The sequence below is a fragment of the Patiria miniata genome, unplaced genomic scaffold (assembly GCF_015706575.1).
Source record: "Patiria miniata isolate m_02_andy unplaced genomic scaffold, ASM1570657v1 HiC_scaffold_1, whole genome shotgun sequence".
NCBI lineage: Eukaryota > Metazoa > Echinodermata > Asteroidea > Valvatida > Asterinidae > Patiria > Patiria miniata.
The window spans coordinates 26,565,511-26,576,345 of record NW_024037047.1 but is presented as its reverse complement, the minus strand read 5'-3'; the positions used below and the strand labels follow the sequence as shown (position 1 = coordinate 26,576,345).

Sequence of the window (10,835 nt, the reverse complement as noted above, 5' to 3'; positions counted from 1 at the left end):
GGGATGTTTCACATAAAATTAAATATTGATTTTTAAATCCATTCATGATATCTCTCAAAATCTCTGCAATAAAGAATAGCGTAATGAGCGAGAATTATCAGGAACTACATGTTACTAATTATACACCAGGAATATGACGTCATTTTATGGCTCATATGACACGTTGTATTCATCGACGTGTGTGTACGTGTGTACGTTTTGGAAGGAATTCTACGATATTTGAGTCTCGTGTACCGAAAAACTTGCTGAAATGAGTTGCGATTAATGGGATTGTTTGGTGTTTGAGGTTTCGTTTGGTTTAAGTGACTATTTATTATCACAGGGAAGCTACTAAGTGCACGCAGATTTTGTAAAATATGGGTGAGTATTTAGCTCTGTAGTCTGTAGCATGAATGCAGTGGCGTCTTCGTGGTTCGTGCGTAGTTCGTGCGTGGTTCGTGGTTAGGGTTGTGCTTGTCGCCGACGACGCCGCGCGCGCTGCATGCAACGGATTCCATGCAACATGCACATTTTTATGCAAACGTGTTCTTGTGAGTTGTGTGGTGGAATTTCTGTGACTGCCCCATAAATGTGGCCAATTTACTGGACTACGTCTGTAAATAATGGCCACACTTAACTTGTCAAGCTTTCATTTTAACCGACTAGGCCTAGACTTGTACTTTTTTGTAGACTAGTCTGTCAGTTGAACTTAGATAGTGGATATTTTGCCGGAGGTAATGACGGCAAACTAACGTTTACTAAAGGTTTGCCGGCGGCAATCCATATCAACAGAGGGCGCTGTACTCTTTAAGATAGGGCTGAATTATAAGATGTATTAAACTCCCACCAAAAGTTGTGTAGCACGTTTGGTGTAGTGGTTAAGTAAAAGCTCTAGTGAGCGGGATGACTCGGGTTCGATCCTGATCCCCGCCACATTTTTAAGTTTTTTTTTTCCCATCCCCAAATATATAAGAATATTCTTCTTTTATTATTTTAACATGTCTCAAACATTTTATTGCAGAGTATTACATTTTCTTTTTCAGATTTGTGGCTCTGGAGGATTTTTTTTTAAAGGGAAATAAAGTCCGAAATTATAAAATGGTGTGAATCCCATCTTATGAATACGAGGTTACAACGATAATATTGGCATGGAGCCAGACTAAAATTTGTCACCAGAAAATGTTTAAGTACAAAAAAACAGTAACTGCGCATGTTCAGTGCATATCCAGGAAAATTATGTTTACTAAAGGTTTGCCGTCTCCGGCAAAATATCCACTGCCTTTAACTTATCCTTTTAGAAGCACATTCGCCTTCTTCATGTCCTTTAAAGCGATAGAAAATGAGTTCTCCCTTTTTCAGGTGTCTATTTTTCGTGTAATTTTGTGCTGGAATTTAGATACGCTAACATGTGCAAACGAACCTGGAAATTACACGAAATAGGCCTATAGATGTCTGAAAAAGGGGGAACACATTTTCTATCACTTCTAAAGTGAGCTTCTAAAGCATAAATAAACTAGAACAAATATTAATAAAGTCTAATTTATTATGTGAAAATGGAAACTTGGCAAAGTTCTACATGTTCGGGTACATAGTGCAAGTGTGGCCTTTATTTACGGAGGCAGTCCAGTTAATTGGCCACATTTATGGGGCTAGTGAAGGACATGATAATTGATAGCATGGATGGATGGTAAGGATTCCGCCCCCCCCCCTAAGATCTCGGCCATCGAGTGACAAAAATTTTTGAAACTCAGCACATGCATAGAGCAACTCTTCCTTAACATGCCCAAGAAATTTCATGACTATAGGTCAAAGGGTTTTGGAATTATGGCTAATTAATTATTCATATGTATGAATGGCAATTCTGCTCTGTGTACACGACGTATATGCGAAAATTCAGTTTTCACGGCGCGTAGCGCCGGAAAATTGTTCGCTACGTGCCAACCCGTGGTCCGATTTTTATGTTTTTGGTATCAAAAGATGCGTAAAGCTCGAGGCTAAAAAGTCATAACAGCTCGGGTTGCGAAAAAATTTTTTTTAGAAGCTATCGCGGAAAATGTTGAGGGGGGGCGGATTCCGCCCCCCCCCCCCCCCCCCCGGCCCTTTTAGGGTTAAGGGATACTTGGTCAGAATTCCAACCAGGAAAAGTAATTCTGGTTAAAATAAGAGCATTTTGAAAACAACTTTTGACCCTCTCATGGTTTTGTACACGAGAACGAAAGCGATGTCTCAAGGATACAACTTTGAGTAGGCCTACATGTATGCTGAATGGTACATGTATCACAAAGGTGCAACCAATGAAAACTAGTGTGCAAAAGAAAAGATGTTTTCATTGGCTAATGTAATCCTGCCCAGATCTATTCTCCATGCAACAGGCAGCTTTCGACACGCCAATAACACTGCATTTCTCCTGCTCCATTGTTTTAACAGAGTGAGTGTTATTCTTATGTTTTGGTTCATTCTCCAGGGGGATTCTTCAGTAGAATATTTTCCGGTCTCTTCGGTTCCAAAGAGTTGAGAATTCTGATTCTTGGGCTGGACGGCGCCGGCAAAACTACGATACTCTACCGCCTTCATGTTGGGGAAGTTGTCACAACGATACCGAGTAAGTGAGACAACTTATGAAGAGGGTTTGATCCACCCACCCATGGCATAGACCCTTTCACACAGATACTGCCATCTTTGTGGTCACGTGGTGTTCTCAGGGGGCATTTTGGATTTATTTTCAAATTACCTCGTGACCACATAGATGGCAGTATCTAGTGAATCAGTCAATTGTTACCAATGGGAGTCAGGTTGGCGTAGCGGTACTTTCCTTGCCTTCCACCGCTGTGACCCGGGTTCAAATCCCACCTGGGCCAAAATGTGAATTGGGTTTTCAGTCCCTGCCTGATTCCGTGGGTTTTTCCCAGAATATTCTTCTGGGGTTTTTCTCCCACCTCTAAAACTGTTACTTCTTCTCATTGTCTTCTCTCCACAGGTTTCTTCAGGCTTGCGAGCTACAGTGCCTAGGGCGCTTTTGAGGAATCCTTGGTTTCATTACCAGAAATGATTAATAATAATAATAATAATAAAATATTCACAAGACCATTGCTTTAAATCCAGAGATGAAAGTGCTAGTCAAGTACTTTCCCTGACCAAACTAGTTTGGTGGTTTTGTGTTTTTTTCTACACTAATGATCATCATTACAGAGTTGTTAATTGAGCCAATCACAAGTCAATTCACAATCTGGTGAGAAGTCACAAGAGATGAACACAGGAATACCTGGGTCACAGTTCATTTCGATAGTTTGTAAGTTGACTAGGGACTTGATGACTTGTGATGACTTGTGATTGACTTGTGATGGCTTGTGATTGACTTGTGATGACTTGTGATTGACTTGTGATGACTTGTGATGACTTGTGATTGACTTGTGATGACTTGTGATTGACTTGTGATGACTTGTGATGACTTGTGATGACTTGTGATTGACTTGTGATGACTTGTGATTAGGCCTACTTGTGATTGGTTTGTGATTGACTTGTGATTGACTTGTGATAACTTGTGATTGACTTGTGAATAACTTGTGATGACTTGTGATGACTTGTGATGACTTGTGGTAACTCGTGATGACTTGTGGTAACTCGTGATGACTTGTGATTGACTTGTGATGACTTGTGATAACTTGTGATTGACTTGTTAATAACTTGTGATGACTTGTGATGACTTGTGATGACTTGTGATGGACTTGTGATGACTTTTGATTAGGTCTACTTGTGATTGACTTTTGATGACATGTGATTGACTTGTGATGACTCGTGATGACTTGTGATAATGTGTGATGACATGTGATTGACTTGTGATGCCTCTTGATGACTTGTGATGACTTGTGATTAACCTGTGATGACTTGTGATGACTTGTGATTGACTTGTGATTGACTTGTGATGACTTGTGATTGACTTGTGATGACTTTTGATTAGGCCTACTTGTGATTGGCTTGTGATTGGCTTGTGATTGACTTGTGATTGACTTGTGATAACTTGTGATTGACTTATGATGACTTGTGTGTTGTGATTGACTTGTGATAACGTGTGATGACTTGTGATGACTTATGATGACTTGTGATTGACTTGTGACTGGCTTGTGACTGGCTGGATTACAACTCTGCTTCATTAAAAATGTATACCTCATTTAAGTTCATGAACTTTTGTTTGTTTTGCAGCAATTGGATTCAATGTAGAAACAGTGAAATACGGCAATATCAAATTTCAAGTCTGGGACCTCGGTGGACAAACATCTATCAGGTAATATACAACTCAAGTGTGTTTTTTTTTACATTTCATTTCTAAAGTCCGAACTATTTTAAGACAAGGGTCTACCTTTGATGATGATGATGATGTCGTATGCTATGGCGCTCTCATTGTTTTGTCCGTAAGCCAGTGTCTCGCTGGGTTGTCAGCCAAGTGAAGAGCTGAGATGCCACCAGTAAGGCGAGATAGTGGGCAGTCATTAATCATACGGCCAACGTCTGGGGTTCGCCACAGTCACAGAGCGGAGATGAGATGTAACCCCACTTATATAGGCTGCTGCGGCATGGCCCTGCGTCAGTTCGGAACCGGTTCAGGAGACACCATTGACCACAGGGAAGGTCCATTCCCCGTAGCTGGATGGTGGGGTCGGTGACCAGGAACTTGTTCGGGACGTCGGTGTGGTCTCGCCATCGGATGCGCCATGTGTCCTCTGCAGTCACTGTGCTGTCCGGGACGTTGGACCATATTGGGTTTCTAGACTTGAGTCTAGGCCTTGGGGGAAGTCCAGGTCACTGAGGAGAGGGGGCTCAGGGTTGGATCTGATCTTGCGGACCAGCCTTGATGTAGCAACCTCTCTGTTGTGATATTAGATTGTGTTTGTTTCTGATAGATTTTGTTGGAATTTGTCAGAATATACAGTTTCCGATTTTCATGTTTTTATTTTTTTCCCCTTTTTTTCCCCTCACAGACCTTACTGGAGATGTTACTACTCAAATACAGACGCCATCATATATGTTGTCGATAGTTCCGACAAAGAAAGAATGGGTATCTCCAAATCTGAACTAGTCGCCATGTTGGAAGTAAGTAGTCTCTAGTCACCACAAGACCAAGTACATGTGTGTAAATTTATAAAAGAAAAAATAGTAAAAGAAAATAATTTTTGAATAAAAAATTCTGGTCCTCTCCCCCCTTTTTTTTTAATCATAACTTCTTTTCTTGGGAAAAACCTTCCAAAATCAACCAAAATCTAGAAGTTTTGGAGGATTTTGCAGACTTGAGAAATAAGGAACCTAGGGTTGTGCAAGAAGTCCTGATCATCCAATATCCTTGTTTGTCACTCCACATTTAAGTAGCTAACATGGTTAAAAAAAAAATTGTAAAGCTTGCAGTTGTTTTGGTTTTGGGTTATTTTCCAGTTGCATACCTCTGTTTTAAACATAGAGCTAAATTAACCCTAACCACCCCAACTCCATCAAAATCCATTTCCCCCATTTTTTGTGAATTTTGGGGGGGCTTGGTCCAGAAGGCCTGGCGTGACTAAATATTGATGGAGTATGACGGACTTGGGCCTAATGGCCTGAAGCAGTGCTAGGGGTATCCGATAGATTTTGCCTAGCTTCCTGTACTGCTTTTGCGACAAAAGCCATGTTTAGCACGTCCATGAATGTCAACCAGTGCGTCAGCGGTGGATTGCATTATGTCATGTACAGTTTTGTGTTGGACGCACAGCGATTGATGGATTTTGATGGAATTGGTCCAGTTCCTAGTAAAAGACACTAGGGAGTTAGGGTTAGATAACTAGAGCGCTAACTCCTCATTCTTGCGCGCAGAGACGCTTTGAAGCCGCTCTGGACGCAGACATTTTAAATTTATGTGCATGTTTGTAGAACACAGTCAAAATAGATGGATTGAATTTTAAAAGTGTACTCTAAATGCAACAAGTAGAAGATACGATGCGCGTCATGACGGTTCAAAAACTTCAAAGCGAAAAGCATCCACAGTGGAGGGACTCGCACACATTGCGCTGTTTGCTAAACGCTCATTTGCTGTTCGTGCGTTTGGGTTTTGGGCGTATCGGCTTCGATGAAGCACCGGTATGGAATACAAACGCAGATATGCAAATAGCTGTACAAAAGCCAAAGTTTCGAGTTTTCCATAGGTTTGTGCACAAACATGGATGCGCCCATCAGGCAGTACTTTGTGCATCAAGTTAGCGCATTTGTAATTTAATATAGCTCTATGATTTCAAATTGGTCATCGGTCCAAATAACTAAACAGCCAATGAGCTTATTCCGTCATCGCTCATGAGTATTCATGGTCTCCGTTTGACCTCACACAGGAGGAAGAACTGAAGAATGCCTTGCTGCTCGTCATGGCCAACAAACAGGACATGGAGGGCGCCCTCACGCACACGCAGGTAGCCCATGACCTCGGCCTTTCGGCACTCCGGCATCGCAAGTACCAAATTTTCAAAACATCCGCCCTAAAAGGGGAGGGGCTAGAGGAAGCAATGCAGTGGTAAGTTTCGAAGATGCTGTACCTTTCTTCCTCTTTTTTTCTAATAAAATAATGACAATAATAATAATGGGTTCTTGTATAGCACTTTTAACTAAGATCAAAGCGCTTAACATTATTATTAGCGCTGCTTATTGGGCCAATTAAACATTCCATATACCATCTCAGCTCCCTGGGGAGTATACAGCTCGATGCAGCCTGTTAGGCGCAAGGAAGCTAATTCAATCACAATAACCATCTCTGCCCTCACAGGTACCCATTTACTCCTGGGTGGAGAGAAGCAATGAGTGACAAATTGCCTTGCCCAAGGGCCCACGCACCATGACCCCAGGCTGGACTCGAACCCACGACCTGCAGCTTTACCCGCAGACCCCGAATTTAATACCCTTAACCCTTAACAGCACTCCAGTGTTGTACGAAAAAAATAGTCGGTGAAGGGCAAAACCTAATTTGATTTATATCACCCCGGCGCAAAAATTCCCTCTTATAATAGAAAAAAATAGTGTCGTACGAAAAAAAAATTGAGGAATAAATTCAAAAAGTTTGGTTGTGGTACCAGCTGCTACATTAGACTTGAACCGCCCCCAGCAAGCTCGTGGTCGAGTGATAAGACATAGGCACTAGCAAGAGGTTGTGAGTTTGAATGTCTATAAATATATCGGCGAGGGGCAAAATGCCAGTACATACAGTTGTGTATGTAGTCTTTCTCAGAGGCACCTTGATTATTTGAAAGCCTCGTTTCCAAATTAAACCTTCCTCAAAGACAGAATACTAGGGGTCACTGTATTATTAATTTTTATTATTAAAGTTGATGGCTTTGCGTCTCAAATTCAATTTTTTCCTTTCTTCCCCCTTTTTTTCTAGGCTTGTTAGCGAGCTCAAGACAGCGCAGTAGAAGTGGATATTCTCTTGATTCCCAACCAGTGAAAGTAATGGATTCTGTCTGATTCTGAGACGAGAGTTATGGACGGCACAAAAACTTTCAAAAGTGGTACGAACACTGAGACTTCCGATCTGCCATGTACGCAGAGACTTTGGTCCATAAAAGTTAGGCATGTAAATACAAATTTTTAAATTTCTTTTAAAAATTCTTCAAAATTGACATCCAGTTTTTGAAATATTTTGATAAATGAGAAGCTTACATTGGTTCTTGGGTCTTGATGTAGCTAGTTTAATGGGCCACTGGGCTCCTGCAAAAGGATTTTTTGTGGAAACAAGAATAATTCTAGCAAAATTAGAGAGTAAGGGACGATGAAAACCAGATTTTGTTTTTCTATACATAAACAAACACCGAATGGTCAGTATTTTGTAAGTGCATTCTGCTATTCTTCAATTGAGCACACACTCTTGTTTTACTATACTCCCAAGGACAATGCCTTGTGTTTCCCTTTGTACCTGTCATGTAAAACTCTCCCATAGACTAAGCACACCAACCTACTACAGAGGACTGTTTTGAAAAAAGACCCAACGCCTGAGGACTGAAAGGATCTGTTGTTCTCCCTTTGTGTGTCAGTCTTCAGGGGGTTATGTAGAACACGTACACAAGCTCTTGACCAGTGCTGCATTTTAAAGTTATGAGGTTTCAGGTTTGTTTTAATGTTGTTCAACTTAGTTCTTGGCTGCCACAAGTCATGTAATAGAAAACTTGAGGAATTTTCTAGAAGAGGTCATTCTTTGTAAATATTTTATTAAAAGGTACCTAGGATCATTTGCTGTTCTTGCTTTTTTTTTTTAATTAAGCAACGAAATTGCTCAACATCTTTATGTACCATTCGCTCTTTTCACGCTCCACCCAACCTCGTTCCCAGGGTGTCGAGCAGTACGCACCCATCACTACCTGCTCTCTCACCCTGGTATTGGATCATTTGCGTGTGCGAGATTTTTTAACACGTATGCAAATGAGGAACAGTCTGGTGCCTGCATATGCGTTACATTAGTGCTTGTTTTTGTATGAGGTGTCTGGGGTAAAAACAGTCAATTCGTCGCAGCGCGAGCATGGCGTGAGTTACGAAAACACAATTTATTTAATTAAACTGTTACGATCTTATCGAAACAACATGCAGTATCACATTTCATATTTATATGAACAAATTGGGAAAGGAAATCAGTATTTTCGAGAAGGCGTGGACGAATGATCGCGAAAACACGTACTGCACGTTTTGAATAACAACACCAAGTACACGATAAAAATCCATTTCTATCCAATTGCGGTATCGAATCAGGATACAGGAAGAAAGTTTCCTATCCAGGGCTTACTATTGGAAACGCGGTTGAAAATAAAGTAAGCACTGGGGACAAGGTTGTGCTCCACCATTGGGCATGCGCAGCCTCGGTATGGCAACATTTGACAATAAAAATAGCTGGTGCAGTGATCTGAACCCCGACACGGGAATCACATATTTATTGTGCAAAGCTGCCAGATCAAGGCTCTGCATGCCCATGGCGGAAGTGTGAAAAGGGCGGAAGTGTGAAAAGAGCGATTGTGTAGGAAGCATACATTTGTGTAACTAACGTACTGAAGTTTCAGCTATTTGGACATTATAAATTTCGAGAAAACAGAGAAAACATTCGCAAAGTTTTTGGGGTCTCCTACATGTAGCTGAATTCCATTGCTAATGCACGTAAAAAGAAAGTGTATTTGTACACCCTACGCAGACACCCTATTTTGAAAACGCCTACAATGTTAGTTTCATTTCAAATGATACCACTTCAGGCAGAATAGTTTCACAAAGCATTTAATACCAGTCCCAATTTGACTTTGAGCAAGGTTTCGGTCATTATTCTATACCCCTTTATGCACCTTAGTGGGCACGTATGGTCCAGCTGTGGAGCACAGGATTCATGATCGTGAGGTTGTGGGTTCGAGCCCCGCCGTGGCCATGCGTGTTGTGCCCCTGAGTAAGGCGCTTTACCTCAATTACTCCTCTAAACCCAGGTGTTAAATGGGTACCGGCATTATTCAATGCAGGGAAGGTAACAGACTCGCTGTGGAGGAGGTGTGGTGATCCCCCCCACAGCAGCATATGAGTCTGGCCCAATCGTTTTGAAAGAGAGATGGGCACTCCGTTCCTGTTAACACAGGTTCGTCCCCTTTACCTTTATGTACTTTCCAGATAATTGTATAAGATCCTACTTCACTTTAAACAATCAGTTGAAACCGTCGAACCGGGGGGGGGGGGGGTGGGGGGGGTTGAAGTTTCCAGACATGACCCAAGATTAAACAAAGACCACATCACATACTTTTTAAATACGTGTTTGTGATACTTTTATTGAAATCCAAATGAGAGCCTCCTGCCACAATGGACCGATCCAGTAAGCCCCTCCCACAGCGCACGTGGGCAAATTAACACGTGCTCCTCTCCAATGCCACACTGCATTTTCCTGCCGCGCGCATCATACGCGCGTGCACGCATGTCGGACTTTTGTGCACGCGTGTCGGACATAAATCACGGCTGTGATTGGTCAGAATACCATGGGGCGGTGCTTACTGGATCGGTCCATTGTGAAGTGAATAGTTGTGCCTACCAAGCACTGAAATAATTAGTTACGTAAAACAAAAAAATCACTTAAAATGTATTTATCGGGCAAGATAGTTAGGTTCGAACATTAACACGGGTATAAGTTACACCTTGGGTTTGTGGTGAAGCTGGATACACAAGCCACGACTTGAAAAATGGCCAGCTTGGTCAGTTGTAAACGGCCTTATTTATACAGACTACCAAATGAAATGTCTCGATAAAAGCTTGTTTTAAATTAGTAGCGACTTTTAATGTAACTGAAGCCAGTTTAATACACCCCTTGTCCCTCTTGCGGACTTGAAAAAAAAATAAACAGTTGGAGCCTTAATTGATTTGTATTATTAAAAACATTATTTCTTGAATTACAGTTAGGAGATTAAGAAAACAATCTATGGGAAAGAACGTTGCATCTCTTATTATCCCAATGAAGGTCGGTTAAAAAGATAAATATGGGACTGAGAAACATTTCCAATTTTGTTACAAAATACTTCGAATAATAAACTCTAATTTTCATAGATTGTATACACAAGCAAAGAAGTGGCGTATCTTTCCAATATCTGTTTACTGTATTCATTTGTTACATCTTGGGTATGATAGTCATGGAAAATCTGGGATTTTTTTAAATACATGTACATGTAATTTTTATAAGTAATTTATACTCTAAAAATGTAAGCTTGAATGGGTGGTTGTCAACCTATTTTATAAAGCATGTTTGTAGAAGTTGGTTTACTTCGGTACAGGATTGGGGAGGGGCTTAGTCTGCTCTGCCCCATGTTGATGACCAATAAAAAAAAAAGTAATTTGCATAATGTTTT

The 10,835-nt window shown here is 41.1% G+C and overlaps 1 protein-coding gene across 1 annotated transcript; it reads left to right on the top strand.

Moving 5' to 3' along the window:
* Window positions 1-138: 138 nt before the first annotated feature.
* On the top strand, window positions 139-7,959 carry LOC119727065 (ADP-ribosylation factor-like protein 1). Its single transcript, XM_038198942.1, has 6 exons — window positions 139-360; window positions 2,444-2,581; window positions 4,180-4,261; window positions 4,956-5,067; window positions 6,327-6,505; window positions 7,367-7,959. Exons 1-6 carry the CDS (start codon window positions 357-359, stop codon window positions 7,395-7,397), a joined length of 546 nt encoding a protein of 181 aa, XP_038054870.1. The 5' UTR covers window positions 139-356; the 3' UTR covers window positions 7,398-7,959.
* The last annotated feature ends 2,876 nt before the right edge of the window (window positions 7,960-10,835 follow it).

Bases quoted from the DNA above. Each gene is read 5' to 3' on its own strand.
- LOC119727065 (XM_038198942.1), top strand. The intron at 2,582-4,179 runs GTAAGTGAGACA...TTTGTTTTGCAG, and splicing joins AGTTGTCACAACGATACCGA to CAATTGGATTCAATGTAGAA. The intron at 5,068-6,326 runs GTAAGTAGTCTC...GACCTCACACAG, and splicing joins AACTAGTCGCCATGTTGGAA to GAGGAAGAACTGAAGAATGC.